The sequence below is a fragment of the Pantherophis guttatus genome, chromosome 2 (assembly GCF_059756535.1).
Source record: "Pantherophis guttatus breed Tessera chromosome 2, ASM5975653v1, whole genome shotgun sequence".
NCBI lineage: Eukaryota > Metazoa > Chordata > Lepidosauria > Squamata > Colubridae > Pantherophis > Pantherophis guttatus.
Genome location: NC_142064.1, coordinates 93,569,800 through 93,588,716, shown reverse-complemented (window position 1 = coordinate 93,588,716; position 18,917 = coordinate 93,569,800). Strand labels below are relative to the sequence as shown.

At 37.1% G+C, this 18,917-nt stretch overlaps 1 protein-coding gene across 1 annotated transcript in view; it reads right to left on the bottom strand.

The window, feature by feature from the left end:
- CHRNB3 (cholinergic receptor nicotinic beta 3 subunit) overlaps positions 1-17,753 on the bottom strand; it is a 30,584-nt gene extending 12,831 nt beyond the window's left edge. Inside the window, exons 1-3 of the mRNA XM_034410704.3 lie at positions 17,545-17,753; positions 12,795-12,946; positions 5,341-5,385 (exon numbers count right to left, since the gene is read on the bottom strand). Of these exons, the coding sequence (XP_034266595.2) occupies positions 5,341-5,385; positions 12,795-12,946; positions 17,545-17,599 (252 nt within the window). The 5' untranslated portion in view covers positions 17,600-17,753. The remainder of the gene's footprint in view (positions 1-5,340; positions 5,386-12,794; positions 12,947-17,544) is intronic.
- Positions 17,754-18,917: the final 1,164 nt, after the last annotated feature.

Below are 18,917 nucleotides of genomic sequence, written 5' to 3'. Positions count from 1 at the left end.
GAGCGGTGGGCCCGCCTTCACACAAATGAAGCTGTGCAAGAATGCCTTTCCCTCTCACAAAAGCATCCCCTCTCCCTCCCCCCACATTCCCTGCTCCGGGCCTCCAACCTGGTAAGGTTGGGGAATGCTGCTCAATGAGTCCTCTGTCTTCTCTTTCTACTTTTCTCCTGTAACCTTCCTCCAACCTTCAAAATGCATCTCTCCATATATTACTCTACGGCTCACACTCTCTCCCTGTGCAATCTGTTTTTCTCCCATCAGTGCTAAAAGGTTTTTTTTTTAATAGTGCTATTACAACTCAAATAGCATAATCATCTAAACAACAGCAAAAAAAGAAAGAAAGAAAGAAAATGGATTATACAATAAAATACAAAAGGGGTTACTCTGAAGGAGGGGGGGACTCTTGACTTGCCATGCAAAACATCATCTGGTCCTCAAGCCAATAGAAGTTATGCACTTCTGACCTACATAATGTATTTTGGTGTTAGATGCTAAATGTTCACAGCTCTCTTGGATGCATTCCATAGAAAATAATGGGCATGTTCCAGGCTTCCCAAGGAGCAAAGAGAGATACTTCAAACTAAATATGCACAGAAATGGACTAAGTCCCAAGGTATCTAACATATATTGCTATTTCTCCCACTGCTTAATTTTTGGCCAAGTCATCTGCTGAGATGGGCCACCATGGGAAAATTTTGGATGATAAAATAGTAAATGAGGGAAGCATCCCTCCTTCACTGTGCAAAAGGCTGTTTCCAGGTGGCATTATTTTAAGCGATCATCAGGTTTCTGCAACGCTTAGCACATTAACTCAATCTCTTTATTTCATCCTATTTTCTCTAATTAAGTGGTGAAATGTGCTGAGAAATTATTCACCCTCTTTGAAGCTTATGTGCACCTGATATTAATAATCAATTATGTACTGAAGTAAATGATGCAGATTTAATTTTGCTCATTACTTGCTGGCTTCTCCAAATCCATTTATTTTTTTCTATGTGACTTAAGCAAGGTCATTCACATTTTTTATCAAAGACTGGGTTGTGAAACTTGGGTCTTTAGAGTCATATGCACCCATTGGTTTATTTCATGCTTGTTTCTAATGCTTTTTGCAATTAATAAGTGCAAATCTATAGGCAAGGGTTCTTGTCACCTACGAGGGAGGGAGGGAGGGAAGGAGGGAGGGAAGGAGGGAGGGAGGAAGGAATTGGGTTACCCCATCCACTTTTTGAAAGGGACACGGTGGCTCAGTGGCTAAGATGTGGAGCTTGTTGATCGAAAGGTCGACAGTTCAGCGGTTCGAATCCCTAGTGCCGCGTAATGGGGTGAGCTCCCGTTACTTGTCCCAGCTTCTGCCAACCTAGCAATTTGAAAGCATGTTAAAAAGGCAAGTAGAAAAATAGGGACAGCCTTTGGTGGGAAGGTAACAGTGTTCTGTGTGCCTTTGGCATTGAGTCATGCCAGCCACATGACCATGGAGACATCTTCAGACAGCGCTGGCTCTTCAGCTTTGAAATGGAGATGAGCACCGTCCTCTAGAGTCGGGAACGACTAGCACATATGTGCAAGGGGGAACCTTTACCTTTACCTTTATCCACTTTTTGCTTTGGGCCACCATTGACGAGATGTGATCACCAAAGATTTATTTCTATGGGACAATGTCCCTCATCAGAAAAATGTTTAGCACTATGACTGTCAAGAACAACTATCCAGAGAAAAGAATCAGATATTGCAAGGGTGAGTTTATCTACCGGTGGATCCTCACAGTGTATGAGTTAGGATTAGACATCATCTCTTCCACTGCATGTGTAATCAGATCCTTTAAAGAGGTAACCCATTTTTCGGCGTACCAAATCCCATGGAAGGAGTCATCTATACTTTTAGATGCTGCTGGGATCAGATAGCAACTATGTCCAAGGGAGTCACAGAACAGCAGATAACAATCCTCTTGGTATAATTATTGGAGTTGTAATCTCACATTTGGAAAGAAAAAAAAATCAGCTTGAGGAAAGCTGAATTGTGAAGTATATCTCAGTATATGAACTGGATTCTGCAGCCAAAGTTGCCTTTTTACAGTGACTGAAAGAAAGTTCAGCTTTAATCCCAAATTGTTGTTAGTCATCCAAGTGCTTTGGCAAGGAAGACATAATAATCTCCAAGGGCTGCTTGGGAGTTCTTTGCCAAAATAATGAACAATGGGTATTTTTATATGCCCTTTCTTGCAGTACAAATGATGTGTTTCAGAACTGCAGACAGGTGTATCAGGATTTAAAGGAGCAATTCAGAAAAATCATATTTTCAGTTCTTCAGCTTCACAAATCTATAGCCAGAATGTTGGACAGGAATCATACTACACTAAAACAACAACAATAACAACATTCATACAATCTCAGATTCTTGATGGTTTAAACCAAGGTTTCCCAAACTGTGAGGTCTTGGGAAGGTGCAGACAGAGTGCAAGGTAAGTGTGAAGATTTTTATATTTTATGTCTTTATTAAATATTATTTTAATAAAGACATAAAATATAAAAAATTGTACTCGTTTTGGTGTTTGGTTTTTTAGGAGAGGTATGTACATTATGATTTCACTAAAGGGAGACATGATGGCAAAAAGCTTAGTAACCCCTTAAACTTAATTGTAAAATGTGAGTCTATTGAAAGCATGCTGTATGTATTAAATTACAAATCATTTCAAATTTAACTTTAGCAATAGTCCATTGAAAGGTCCAAGACTTTATTCTTAATATTAATCACCTGGAGGACAAGATAGACAGGTTTGTAGTAAACAATTGGAGACAAGAAAGTTGCTAAAATACAGGTAGTCTTCGACGTATGACCAAAATTGAGCCCAAAATTTTGTATTGCTAAGCAAAACAGTTGTTAAGTGAGTTTTGCCCCATTTTACAAACTTTCTTGGCACAACTGTTAAATGAAGCACTGCAGTTACTAAATTAGTAACATGGTTGTTAACTGAATTTGGCTTTACCGTTGATTTTGCTTGTCAGAAGGTCGCAAAAGGTGATCACATGACCCCGGGACACTGCAACCATCATAAATAGGAGTCAGTTGCCAAGCATCTGAATTTGGTCATGTGACCATGGGGATGCTATAACGGTGATGTGAAAAACGATCATAAGCAGTGGTGGGATTCAGCCGGTTCTCTCCGGATTGCGCAAACCGGTAACGGCGACTGTGGGAGGCTCCGCCCACCCACCTGGACATAATGCGCAATTACTGCGCATGCACAGAAGACCGTGCACATGCGCAGAGGTGGCGCATGTGCTCACATTTGTGAACCGGGAGGGATAGTAAGTGAATCCCACCTCCGATCATAAGTCACTTTTTTCAGTGCTGTTGTTAACTTCGAACGGAAACTAAATAAACTGTTGTAAGTGAAGGACTACCTATGCTGATTTTTCCTTCCAATTGCTTCTTCTAAAAAACAACTGCTACAGTTTTAGAAATAGGGCAGGTCTATAGCGAAAAAGGATAAAATCCTATTGGTCTTCAGCTTCGCAGTTCCCAGCGCTCCAACCTTTTCTCTTATGCTAGTAAGGGGGCACCTGGGCACCAGCAGTTCAGAAGACAGAATCAGTTGGTTGATTGTTGGAGATTCTGACCCATTTTGGTTGCAACGTCAAGCATTACAATTATAGCTAATTCCCCACTGAGGTTTTTTTAAAAAAACCCACTAACATTCCACTGATATATTAATTGTGCAATGTCCCCATTATGTGATGTTGCTCAAAGGCTGCTCCAGTTTACATCCACAAAGCAATACAGCTGATGTGGATTTATATTTAATGAAACTCTCTAATTCCCTTTCCTGAATATCACATGTGCGAGCCACATGTCCTCGATTGTAACTGTTTGGGTAACTTAAATAAAATGCACACATGCAATTCATAAGGGAAAGTCCAAAGAGAACATTTTATATATAAGATTGCAGTGTTGATCATACTGAGCTAGAAGGAGAGATGAAGGACTCATTTCTTCTTATAGCCCTAGAGGGCTCATATATCTCATGTAATTATCTTGAAGCTGTATACAAACAACACAATTAAAATGACTAAATGCAATAATAACCTTACAGTGAATTTATATTAAAAAAACATATGTATTAAAAAGCGATAGAAAGAACAGGGAAGCAAAACTAGAACAGGGAAGAACAAAATAATGCAACAGCATCGTGGTGCAATGACTCCTCTAGAGATTGTACACTTCAGTCAGGTTTATCCTAGCAAAGGTGGTCTACCAGGTTGCTTAGGCCTCATGTATCAAAACTTGGAAGCCTGAATTTGGCACAGGGCCAAATATCATGACCTGGTGTACAGCAAGATGCTCCACTCAACCACTTCACTGCCACTTTCTGGACCAGCTGAAGCTTCTGGATCAATGGCCAGGGCAGCCCCGCTATAAAATGCATCACAGTAGTCTAAATGAAAAGCACCCACATAAATCACTAATATACTATTCCCTATTCAGGAAAGGTATATCTATTCAGGAAAGACCATAGCAGATATGGTCCGCTGAAGGTGGGTGACTAATTAAAACTTAATTACACATCCCCCACTCCCATGTGTCCGGCTCCCTCCTTTGCCAACTTGTATTAATGATTTCATCTGCTGTGTTATTTTATAATTGATGGTTTTAATGTTTTTGGGTTGTAAGCCACCCAAAGTCGTTGGATATGAGATGGGAGGCAAATACATTTCATAATAAATAAAAATAAAGATATACCAACTGAAGTTGGTAATTAATGCTCTTGGCAATATGATGTTTTATTTGAATGTTTCTAAGCCACCTAGAGTCACTTTGGAGAGATGGGAGGCAAATAGGTTTGGTAAATTAAAAAAAAATAACATTTAGGGTTCTGCTGCAAGTGTTCAAAATACAATGTGAAAATTGCTATTCAAATACATTGGTTAAAACAAAAGCCATTTATGCTAGCACTGATGATGTTACCTAGTTGGGTAATAAAACGCCTGCAAGAAAACCACCAAGCTCAGAGAGCACCAAGGATCCCCCAGTTCAACCCTGAGCTACAAATATTCTCTTCTATTGGTAAAGCCATTTATATATTGTATTGGATGGCATTAGATTTGACATTTTGGATAAAGCATTAATTGGAAGTATCCTTAAATATTAACTTAGTTAGACCAAAGTATCTGTGACAGAAGCCAATGTATGCCCATTAAGGTGAGGCTAGATTTATAAATTCATAGACCCACATTGAAACATCTGTCTCACAAGCTGAAAAATATTTACAGGATATTAAAACTCACTGACTGCTAACAATCCTAGCAATTAAACATTTTAAAATTAATATGATTCTATTTTTACCTGTTTCAGCCATACATTAGTTGTCATTAACTGTTTTTTTTCATCCTGTTGGAGAAGAGGGGGGGAAAAAGAGCAAGTCATTTATTTTTATTTTCTTTTTTTTTCCAATTTTTATTTATAAGTACAAACTAAACAGAACAATGAAACGTACAAAACATAAAAACATATAAACACCCATTTCAATACATGTCCAGTTTATCGCAACTGTAATATACATTTCTCTTTGTATTTTGACTCTTCCTTATTTGGTCATTCCCTTTTGTCTATCTACTATACATCTTTGTTGACCTATGTCTATTCTTTGTTTCCATCATACTATATTTGGTCATTTTGTTTACTTCCTATTGCTTCATCTCTTTCCTATCTTTCAACCAACTATACCACTTTTCCCATACTAAGTAAAATTTCATGTTCTTCCCTATTTTGTAATTCCTTTGTGAGACTATCTAATTCCACACATTCCATAGTTTTATTGATTACTTTATCTGGTGTTGGTATATCACTACTCTTCCAGTGTTGCGCGTATAGTATTTATTTTCTTTTAAATATCCCTTACATCCTCAGGGACTCAGCTACATTTTCGGATGATATTTTGTTTCCCAGGAGGAGCCCTATGTGAAATAATTAAACTTGAATGCTTTTAAGATTGCTATTTGTACGTAAGGATAGAAAAGGAGGAGGATAGAATGACTTTACAACTCTTTACATAATTATTTGATTCAGAAGTAGGGTTACCGGAGGAGAATATCGCCTCCTTTTTGTCCTTGTGTCTTTTGTCCAGCAGACATAGTCAAATATTGTTGGGCTTTTTGAGTATCTAACAAGCTTTCTTCTCCTGAGCAGTTTTTCTCCATCACACAATCAATTCCTTAATCAGTTAACTACAAGTTAAGAAGCTCAGCTGTAATTAGCTGATTAATTAGTTGATTACCACCCTCCTTCTCCTGCCGGAAAGTGACCTTAATCAACTGTACCCTGAAGGCCTTTGCCTCCTGAACAGCTCTAGCACATCCCTAAGACTGGAAGAAAAAAAAAACCCAGTATTTCTTGTGCTAGAAAAGTAATTGCATGTACACATAAACTTACCTATTTTCTTTTTCAGTTTTCCACTGTGGTTTTTGTTGTAAGTGCCAGGAAAGTTAAACTGTTCAAAACTGTTGAAAATTAAACTGTTAGCATGCCTTCATTTTCTTCCTTTCCAATTCTCTCTTTTGCCTCTTCGGATATCTGGTAAGCTTATTCAGATGCCACCTCAATCTCCATGCTACCCTACATGACACCTAAGTCATATCTTCCCTGAAGTAAAACACCTGATCTTGAAGATTGCTCTGGAGCCTTTTATAGCCATGCCGCTGGAATAAATGCAGCTGTTTTGGCTTTGCTCTTCCCTATGACAAGCAGGAGCTCCAGACGAGTAACTGGAAATCTCGCCCAAGGCTGTGACATAACCAAGGCAGATTCCAAGTCTTTAATCATAGAAGAAAACATAGGATGCTACAGCATTTGGCAAACAGTTCCCTCTGGATTGAGCAGGCCTAGAGTATTTATCTAAATTGGACCTGATCAACAGCCTTTAGGCTCCAGTTCTGGCAAATTATAGCTTCTGATTAGCTACAACCCTGGCAAGAACCTGCCGCATGACAGGCCATCACATAAGCAGGAGCTCAAGAACATTTTCACTTCCCAAGCAATAATACCAAAAGGTAATCAGTAGCTACAGGGACTAGCTTAATGTCTTGGTGTCTTTCCAAGTCAGTCTTTACTCCTGCTGAATATACAGACAAGTCCATGAAGTTTCTTGGCAACATTTTCAGAAGTGAGTTGCTACTGCCTTCCTCCTAGGGCTAAGAAAGAACCAAATGGCTCTCATTAATAAACAGCCTCCATTAGTTTGTCTAATCTCCTTTTAAACCTACCTAAAGTGATATATAATCAAATTCCATAGTTCAATTACATGCTTTCTTTTTTCTGTCATCCGCTTTTTGCCAGTCAGCAAATTAGAATACTTCAATTCTTCTAATAAGGCATGGAAAGGAAATTTCCTTGACCAATTTCTGTATTATTTAGCATTAGATAATAATGCTAGCATAGATCCTCTCATGCTATATAGCATCTCAGGCAGCAATTTCTGCATAAATGCATAATTTTATGTTTCACTTGGGATTTTTTTTACTTCAAGCTTAAAGTCCTCAACATTATAAAATTTTCTAATAAACAAATTGTTTTACTTCATCATTATAATGGGATGCTTACTTGGTATTTTTTCCAAGTTCATAAATGCATTGAAGATTCAGTGGCTAAGACAATATATAGTATTGGCTTGGGCCCGGGGTACTTGCAGGACCATCTCCAGCCGCTCTCCCACCGTCCTGTGCGCTCTCACAGAGTTGGCCTCCTCAGGGTGCCGTCGGCCAAACAATGTCAGCTGATGGCCCCCAGGAGGAGAGCGTTCTCTGTGGGAGCCCCGACCCTCTGGAATGGATTGCCCACCGAGCTCAGGACAGCCCCCGACCTTCTTTCCTTCCGTCGCGAGCTGAAGACGTGGCTCTTCCGTCAACTCAACTGATCCATTTGGGGATACACTGTCATAATTTTAAACTGTTTTAATAGGGTTGCTGATTTTAATTTTATTTCATTGTGATTTGTATTGGAATTTGTCATTTTGTAAGCTGCCTTGAGTCCCCAGGGAGAAAGGCTGCATATAAATCGCAATAATAAATAAATAAATAAATAAATAAATAAATAAATAAATAAATAAATAAATAAATAAATAGTATTTTCCTAAATACAGAATTTGTCCCAAAACATTATAATTACAATTTTATTTTAAATTTGTTCCCCAATGTGAAATTTGCATTATCAGAGCAACTGCACATTGAATCTATGTTTCCATCAAAATATCTAACACAACCCAAGATTTTTTTTAAATTCAACTATTTTTTTAACTTAAACATTATGAACCTATATAAGAACATTATATGAAAATTAAATGGGAATTTCTGGCTTCTATCTTTTTATAGATACTTACATTGTTTTTACTATTCTAAATAAACAGCAACTGTGAGCAAAGTTGAACGTCTAATTTATGAACAAAACATACATGCACACACAGAAGGACACCAGCCTGCTCAAACTCTTGGAATTCTCTTTCTCTTTATTTTCCCCTTTTCACCTCTGCATTCTCTCTCTTGATTAATAACTTAAAGTGAACACTTGAAATGTGGAAAAGAATTTATTCACAGTCAAATATCACTGAACAACTATTAGCAGTCCAAAGGAGATTCAGTACCAGAAATAAAATATTCAGGGATGCAGAACTGGAAGAGATTCAGAAAAGTTGCAAAAATGGAAGACCAAACAATAGCAGAATAGTAGAAGAAACTCAGATAATAACAATTGCAAATATAAGGGAAAAAGATAATATGAACTACAGAAATGATAAATTAGACTAATAGCAGAACCAGAACAAGCCACGACCTATGAACTTATCTCCCAACTCTACCAACAAGAAGAATTTAAAGAGAAAAGTATGACATATGCAGAATTACTAAAGACAAAGTCTGCCAGTACTGAAAGTAGTGTCCCCAAAAGATCTGGCACCTATACTGAAAGATGTGAATAAGGTAATAGTGAGGATTAAAATGACATCTATTGACCTGACCAATCAGCTTGGTACAGCTCGTTACAGAAAAACTGGGTATTGAAATTAGAAAACCAAAAGCAAAATCATACTCAATCCCAAAGCAAATGAATGATCAGATTAGATGTGATTAATTTAAAGAACATGAAAGAGTGAAAATTGAAGAATGTAGGGAGCAAGACAAGCTTAATAAAAAAAAATTAATACTAGATACTAGAAAAATCGAAGAAGCTTTGGAACTCATAAAGTAACAAACACCACCAGTAAAAGGAATAATTGAATGCTATGAGGCACGAATCATACAGTTTAAGCAAAAGCAGCTGTTTCAAATAGACCAGAGACCATTCTACCAAAGTATAAATGGCAATAGAAATTCTGAAAATGGAAAACCAAACTAAAAGGAAACAATCCATTTTTGGAAAGATCTATAGGAAACTCAAAAGACTACAAAAAATGTTGAATGGATAAAATAATTTGAAGGTGAATTTAATAAAAATCAAATGGGAGAACTAATAATAACAGAAATAGTTAAAAATGAAGTGAAAAGAATGAACAATTGGACATCTAGAGATGATAAATTGCATGGATTGGTTCAAATAACTAGCTTACATCCAAGTATTGCTAAACAGTTTAATGAAATATTGTAAAAATTGTATAAATATCAGTGACTGGTTAATAACTGGCAAAAGATAGAGAAGATTCTCTCCCCACATTACTTCCATCTTGATTTTAATTTTATTTTTTTTAATTCTATTTTGCTTTTTGACTTTTTGACTTTTATTATATTGTAAGCTGCCCAGAGTCACTATATTACTGAGATGGGTGGCATGGAAATTCAAAAATAGATAAATAAATCTTATTTGATTCAAAAAGACCCAGAGAAAGAGATAACACCAGGAAACTCTAGGCTGCTAACATGTTTGCCTACAATATTTAAATTACTCATGGACATACAAGCGGACAATAGCCAAAATTGTTTAGAAGAAAATAACATCCTTCCAACAGAACTGAGCAAAAATAAAAGGAAAAGCAGAGGTACTAAAGATCAATTTCTGATTGATGAAATGGTAATGGAAAAATCTCACAAGGTGAAAAACCGATTTGCAAATGGTCTGGATTCATTGTAAAAAGGTGTTTGATTCATTACCAGAAAAGTTTGGAAACAACCTGTGTCCATAAAAACATTAGAATGTTTATAGAAAATAGAAGCAGTGGAAGACAGAATTGGAGTTTGGAAATGAAAAATATGAGCTGGTCAACGTTAGGAGAGGCATTATCACCTTTATTATTTGTCATTGTTATGATCAGAACAATGAAGAAATTTTTGATTTGGAAAAAAAATATCTTGGTTGCAAACAGCAAAAAAAAATGCTAATAAAAACTGACATTTTGCCATGTGGATGGCTGAAGTTTTATGCAAAGTCAGAAATCAAAATACAGTCATTGACAAATACAGGAGGAATTTTAATCAAAAATATAGCAATGGACTATGGTCTAGAGAAATGTGCTAGAGTATCAATAAAACAGAATAAAATCACAAATAGTAATGGAACTGAAATACCAATTGGCCAACCCATCACGTTTGAAGCCTACAAGTATCTGGGCATTTTCCAGTTGAATAACATCAAGCGTGAACAAGTTAAAAATGTATTTAGTAAAGAATACACCAAAAAAAAGTGATGGAAATGCTTAAAACAAAATTGAATGATATAAAAGCACCATCAAAGCCATCAATGCCTGGGCACTATCTGTGATACAATGCACTATTGGAATTATTAATTGGGCACAAGTTATCCTGGACAGTTTGGATCAAAAAAAGCAAGAAAACTAATGACTATTCATTATGCATTACATCCTGAAGTTATATTCATAAATTATATCTACCCCACAGAAATAGAAGCATACTTGAAGTCTAACAAACTTTTGAAGAAGAAAATAATGCATGGCAGTGGTGAGATTCAAAATTTTTTACTACCGGTTCTATGGGCATGGCTTGGTGGGTGTGGCATGGCATGGCATGGTGTAGCATGGTGGGCGTGGCAGGGGAAGGATACTGTAAAATCTCCATTCCCACCCCACCACAGGGGAAGGTTACTGCAAAATCCCCATTTCCTCCCCATCAGCTGGGACTCGGGAGGCAGAGAATAGATGGGGGTGGGGCCAGTCAGTGGTGGTATTTACCAGTTCTTCAAACTACTCAAAATTTCTGCTACCGGTTCTCCAGAACTGGTAAGAACCTGCTGAATACCACCTCTGATGCATGGATTGATTGTGTAAAAGACAACCAAGAACAAGCATTGCTGCCAGTCAAATATTGAAACTGACTGAATGTGCAGAAAATGAAACATGAATATCCAAATTATGCAATAAAAACAAGGACCGAATCCTGGAAAGGAAAAGCTTTACATGATCAATTTTATAAAAGATCATGGGGAAAATGGATAAAGATAAAACCTGGCAATGCCTGACAACTGGAAGATTAAAAAAAGAAACTGAAGGCTTGATTTTCACTGCTCAAGAGCAAGCTATTAGAACTAATGCAATCAAGGTCAGAATTGAAAAAAATTGTCAAATGATTAAACTGCAGATTGTGGAAAGAGGCGGAAGACACAATAGGTCAATTCATGCAAGAAGATCGTGCAAACTGATTATAAACAATGACAACACAGTCATCAAAATGATCAGCAAAAGTCATATAAAAATGATTATACTGTATGTCAGTTAGGGAAAATTAGTGGGAATATAGAGCTGAAAAAGAGCTACTTAAAACATGGGAATTTCAATAAAAACTTATAGTCTTGGCTCATAATGTGCTAAATTTAACTGTGGTTGTAAAGTGGGGTAATTGATGTGACAATACCAGGTGATAATAGAATAGAAGACAAAGAATTGCAGAAGGTGACAAAGTATCAAGATCTGAAAATCGAAACTGAAAAATTATGATATAAACCAATCATGATGGTCCCAGTGGTTATCAGCACATGGGTGCCAAACCGAAAACATTTTGGACAGCATTTAGAAAATCTGTGTATTGACAATTACAAAAAGACAGACTGCTTGGATTTATGCATGTAGTATACTGTGCCAATACACCATCACCTTGGGAAGGACTCAACAGGTGGATAAAAATGCCAAATCCAAGCTGAACGCCTGGCTGACTGTCCGACGAACTGTAAAATCTTTGCAAAAGTAAACTCTGTAATTTTTTTACAGGGCTGCAAGTATAAACACTTTTTTTAAAAAAATGCATTTGTAAGTGTAATAATAAAAGATCTGTATTGCCTATTCTGGCCCAAAACTTTATGCAAGCACATACCAACAAATAGAAAAGAATGAAAAATTTTGCACGCCTTAAGCACCAGCTATGCTTCCTAAGAGTCACATATCTTTCAGATATTGTATCTGTATTCCTGAACTGCCACTCTTAAGACCATCTCCCTGCATGCTGGTTGGGGAATTCTGGGAGTTGAAGTCCACAAGTCTTAAAGTTGCCCAGTTTGGAGACCCCTACCCTAAAGCAATAAGGGTATATTTTGCTCTCCTTCTGCAGCTTTATTCAGCTTGGATTTGAACTCCCACAATCCCTAACCAGAATGGCTGATGGCTATTTGAAAAAATAGCCAGTCCTATCACATCCTGCTAATTAAATATTGGGGGGTGGGGGGAAAACAATTTCTCTGTGTTAGATGTTTTAAAAAAGCCATTAACAAGATTGATAGAGACAAACAGGAACAGGAACATCCTTTATCAAGGGAAATAATGTGACTGCCCCTATCAATGAATGTCAGAAAAAAATAGTTTAAAGATTACCTACCACATCTACAAGCTGAGAGATCTTCAGTCCAAAATATACCTTTATAGTATCATTAGCATGTTTTACTGGCCTGATCCATTTCTGATATCCGCGAAACAAGTGTCGCAAAAGAGCATCTTCATTCTCAGCAAATGAACTGAACACAGTAAAAGCTAAAAGACAGAAAAAGGGTTGGGGGAGGCAGAAATAATTAACTGGAGCTACCATATAAAACATTGCAATAGCCTAATACAATCAAATTAAAATCATAGACATGTCGTATACATGTTGTTCTAGACGCAGAGAATATTTTTTTTTTAAAAAAAGTTAGCCAATGGCATTTCTTTCAAGACTAACTCCAGTGGGAACTTTTGAACCATAAATAATTTAAGTAGCTGTGGAAGGGGCAATTTAAATATAATAATATATAATTATTTCTAATGTAAGAATGGCAGCCAGGACAATGTAGAATGCAAAATGCCAGCTTGGACAGAATTAAAAGTCTATGACAGTATATAAATTTTAGCAGATGGGCTATATATATATATATAAAAGGAAACAATCTGGACCTATTTCCAAATGAAAGCAATTTTAGGGGGAAAAACAACAACTCTTAGAATCAGTGCCTCCCACCTCTAGTTTTGAAACACTGTTCAGGATGACAGAACTCTTGTACTTTTAACAGTTGCCTAGGAGTCTATTTAGCAAACTGTCATATTGTACAGAGGTGAGAAAAGCCATAAACAACATTATTCCTCCCTAAGCACCTATAGTACCTTATTTATAGAAGAGAACGCCAATCTTTATGCTACATTTGAAGCAGTGGTGGGTTTCAAATATTTTTACTACCAGTTCTGTGGGCATGGCTTGGTGGGTGTGGCTTGGTGGGCATGGCAGGGGAAGGATTCTGTAAAATCTCCATTCCCATCCCACTCCAGGGGAAGGTTACTACAAAATCCCCATTTCCTCCCGATCAGCTGGGACTCGGGAAGCAAAGAATAGATGGGGGCGGGGCCAGTCAGAATTTTTACTAGTGGTTTTCTGAACTATTTAAAAATTTCCACTATCGGTTCTCCAGAACTGGTCAGAACCTGCTGAAACCCACCTCTGATTTGAAGGAATATTTTTATTAAGCATCCCTTATTAAGCAGGTTTACATGGTTTGCCTAAACATTGTCTTTTAACCCATCTCAGTTGTTGGGGTCTTAGGTCAGAAACTGTGGTTTGCAAATCCCAGTGGCTACAGTACAAAATAACTGATCTTTGTTGTGTGCAAATCCAGTCATTAAGTTTAGGGTTCAGGGATGATCTCCTGAATGTTAGTACTCAGGGAATTGGTTTTATAACTGAACTACCTCAAAGGGCTGACCTGTAATTGATTGGGTGTGCTGATCTTTCAATCATGCAAACAAATGTTTAAATAAGAGTAGAGTGGTAAGTATAGTCCTTGAGGGTGATGGGTGGTCTAGAAACATGAAAGAAAGAAAGAAAGAAAGAAAGAAAGAAAGAAAGAAAGAAAGAAAGAAAGAAAGAAAGAAAGAAAGAAAGTCATATATGAGTATAACTTATTTTATAAGTTTACAATATGATATAATTTGATTGAAGATTATCTATCTATCTATCTATCTATCTATCTATCTATCTATCATCTATCTAACAAAACTCTACCACAGTGGGCTTCCATATTGGAAATGCAAATATGTTGTAAATAATTAGGCTGTATTTTCACTTTACTGAACATGAGAAGAGATCTGTTGGATCTGGCCAAAGGGTTATCTAGATCATCATTTAGTACCTACAGTGCTTGCCCAAGCTACATAAGACTAACACATATTCATGATCTTAAGATAGTGATACTCTGCCGTAGTGATAGTTAAAGGAACTATTATTTCTTTACCATCATTCTGCTATCACTATCCAGGATTAGATAGATAATGTATATTAATACTCAAGAAAGGCTATTGTCAGGCTCCAAGTAATGCACCCATTACAAATCGAACTCCGAGGCATTGCTTTTCCTCAAAGAACAAATTTATTTAGATACATCATCTTGGCGCTACTGGTGAAAAGCCAGTACTGAAGTTCCTGGGCTTTTCACCCAAATATAAGTTTCAGTTTCTCAAGTTTCCAAAACAAACTGTCACATTGTCCAACCAAGATGGGAGCTGGTTGCTTGGTGACTTCTCTCCTCCTCCTCCTCCTCCTCCTCCGGTCAGCCAGCTGTTGGAATGTGCCTGACTCATCAGCTGGCTATGATGTTTTGACTGAAGGCTCCATCTTCCTTCAGCTCCAAACTGTGTCAAACTGAATTCATGTCAGAATACCCAAGAATACAAATAATCTCATACCCCAATCGAATTCAGGCTTGACAGCTATATGCCAACTTTTAACACTATAAGTTGGCTAGATCAGGTTAAGATCAAGACCACAATACTATAGATAAGTACTCAAAATTAAGTCTTACTAAGCTCAATGGGACTTTTCCTAAGGTTAGTTTGTCTTAGCATCACAGTTGCACGAAAGAGAAGATTCTCACTCTCGGCTTTATTCCACTGCCTCCACATAGCTTGTTTGCTTTTCAGCTTCCTCTGTACACACATTCCTACAATTTTATTTTAAAAATTGTATGTCTACTTACCACACTGCAAAGGAAATACACTTAGAGTATGGCTTTTAAAATATATGCTTATAAATATCCTAAACAAGTTATAATGCAGAAGTCAGAAATCAAATACTTATCTAAACTATTTTTAGGAATTTCTTTTTCCTTTCTTTTTTCTCCCTTTTTAAGTATTTATAAATAATAATACAGTGGAGATTTTGATCTTAAGCTAAAAGATTTATAGTCTTCTTCAAAAAACTTAATACAATTTTTCTGTTATGATCAATGTTTCATTAATGTTAATACTGAGAATTAATAGTATAACTTTAGTGATTTTCATTGTCCATTTATTGATATCTTCTAAATTGATATCTTTGTTTTAAAGAAATAAAAGAAAAAAGAATAATTGTTTATATAATGCAAATGAGTTCTTTTAGATCTATTTGAAAGGATGCATATGTTAAAAATTAATGATATGAGTTAAATTAGAATGCATAAAGAAGATGAGATTGTTTATGAAAACAGTCTGAGCCAACAAATTCTGCATATACTGAAGAAAAAAAATAAACCTCAGTTGAGGGAAAACTTACTTCCAAGTAAAGTTGCAGTGGACTATACTTCAGGATTTTCTCCTCACAAAAAAAGATAATTTCTCAATTGTCGTGGAGAGTTACTGTTTATTTTTCTTTTGCCTTTATTTCTTTTTTTAGTAGGTCACCCATTCTTGAAGCAGGATAGGAAGAGGTTCACTTTTAAAATTTTAAACCTTTCAACTTTGGTACTGGAGAAAACTCTTGAGAATATGGTGGATGGTCAAGAAACAAACTGATGGATCATCTTACAGATCAATCCAAAAAGCTCACCAGAGGCGCAAATGACCAGACTCATGTTATCCTATTTCAGACACATTATGTGATGATTTAACTCTCTGGAGAAAGCTCTAATGCTGGCAAAAGTGGAAGGACAGAGAAGACAAGGATGACTAGCAGCAAGGTAGATGGCCTCAGTTATAGTCCTGATGAGTACACTGTTGGAAGACCTAGAAGACCAGGTGATGGATGTATTGTCATGGAGACAAGGGAACTGAAAACAATTTGATGGCACATAATCAACCAATCAATCAATCCTGAAGGCTCTGAGCTGCTAACGGTCAAAAACATCTTCAAAAGAAGCTCTCCAACAATAAATTATCTGCCCAAAGCAATGATTTTTTTTAAAACAAATCCCTTGTAAAGGACAAAGCTGGAGGAGGAATCCTGGAGGGAAAGGCAGCCCCTGCCATCTCATTTAAGACTTTTGGTAAAGAACTACCATCGATTTTCTTCCCTCTTTGCCACCAGCTAGTGTTATCTGCAAGCCGAATGTGACGGCCTTAGTAAAGAACCGAATAAACTCTGTGGTGATGGAAGCAAGAGAAGAAAGAATAGCAAATGGGTAGGTTGGAACAAGGTTATGGAGCTGAAGTTCTGTTGTATAAACATTCCAGGAAGCTACATTTAAGCAAAATCCAGAAATGGGACTCACTCTTTTGCTATCCCAACTATAAATGAACTACTTTGAGTAAATCTCCTTGCCCTCCCATCGTCCACACATTTTTCTTCCTTTCTCAATAATTAATAGTTGTACATGACAATGTCACAAGAGCTTCCTGCACGTATCTCTTATTGCCTTCTTGTTTCCCTCCATAGCCTTATTTGCCCTCTCACAATCCAAGTTCAATGGGACTCAACGAAATGAAAGACTTGCTTCAAAACAGAGAGGAGCAAAACTGCAGTGTCAGAGAATAGGTTCTATCAAAACAAAGATACCCCATTTAGGATAGTTGTACTTTTCTTGCATACATGATGACAAAGCTATACACATGGGTAGCTTTGGGGAACGGGGAAGGGGGGTCTGATCTGATCAAATGCTTTAGCAGAACGTCCCTAAAGTATTAAAACTCCAAAGAACAAGCTTATTCATCAGAAAAATGAACCGAAATACGATACCCGTTGTCTTCTGTAGCTTACTATTTTTTTCCTACTTCCCTTCTTTTAAAGACAAAGAAAAGTTAATGCCAACATGCTTGAAGAAAACCAGATTAATACTAGCCCTTAAAAATACACTTCTGTGTTGCTGCAAATGGCCCGAGAGGCAACCAATTGCTGAACTTTGTTAAATTGCACTTACCTGAACTGTGAGCACAAAAAAGGAGGGGCAGTTTAATGACATCTAAGAACCTCATCACCACAGCCGGTCCTCCTGCTGGATGTTCTGGATGTTTATAGATAACCCACTTCCATCGAAAACACAAAAATAATTCTAAACCATAACAGCTGGCAGGCTAGTTGCAGGGAGAAGAGATTTAAGCCTTATCTTGCACCACTGTGAAGCTTTTTAGAGTACACTTCATTGATTTTCAGTCAGCTGTCAGAAGCTGCATGCAAGAATCCTACGAAAGGAAAAAACCCCTGGGTCCTAAATTCTGCCTTGTTGTTTGGGCAATAACTGGGATTCTTCTGAAAGCCAAAGTTAAGTGAATTCAAAGAATAGCTTTAGGCAACGGCAATCAAATGAGTGGTTGGTTTGAATTATCCTCTGTATGCTAAAAAATAAAGGGTGAATAATCTAGATGGCCTGTAGATAGGGGGAGGGAGGGAGGGAGGGAGGGAGGGAGGGAGAGAGAGAGAGAGAGAGAGAGAGAGAGAGAGAGAGAGAGAGAGAGAGAGAGAGAGAGAAGTTTCGTACACCCGCTGACATCTAATGGTCATCCAGATTATTGCAGCCCATTTATGGAAGCCATGAAGCAGCAGTTCCCAACTTGTTCAGCTTATTGATCTCTTCAAAAAGTTTCAGATTCCCAAACATTTATTATATGAATATACTCTAATTTAATAAATACTACTTTAACTAATAGTACCATGGATAATAATAATAATAATAATAATAATAATAATAATAATAATAATATAACATCCCAGATTTAACAATTGTCGGTAAGAAAGACAAAGAAGTCTAGATAGTGGTGTGGCAGTACCTTGAGCAGAATAGAGGAGAAAGAACTGGAGAAGATAACAAAATACAAAGACTTGCAAATAGAATTAGAATGACTGTGGCAAAAGAAAGCAAAGGTACTACCAATAGTCCTAGGAGCTTTGGATGCACCACTTGAATACCATTGTCATTGACAAATTCACCATGAGTCAATTGCAAAGGGCAACTTTTATTTATTTATTTATTTATTTATTTATTTATTTATTTATTTATTTATTTATTTGATTTGATTTATATGCCGCCCTTCTCCGGAGACTCAGGGCGGTTTACAATGAGTTAAGCAATAGCCTTTATACTTTTGTATATTTATACAAAGTCAGCTTATTGCCCCCACAAACTGGGTCCTCAATTTACCTACCTTAGAAAGGATGGAAGGCTGAGTCAACCTTGAGCCTGGGGAGAGGCTCAAGGTTGCAAAGCATGATCGGAGATGCCGTCTCTCTATAAATACTGGTGGGGAAGTATGGAGTGCTGGCATTGTTGTTGTAAGCCAACCAACACAGCCAACC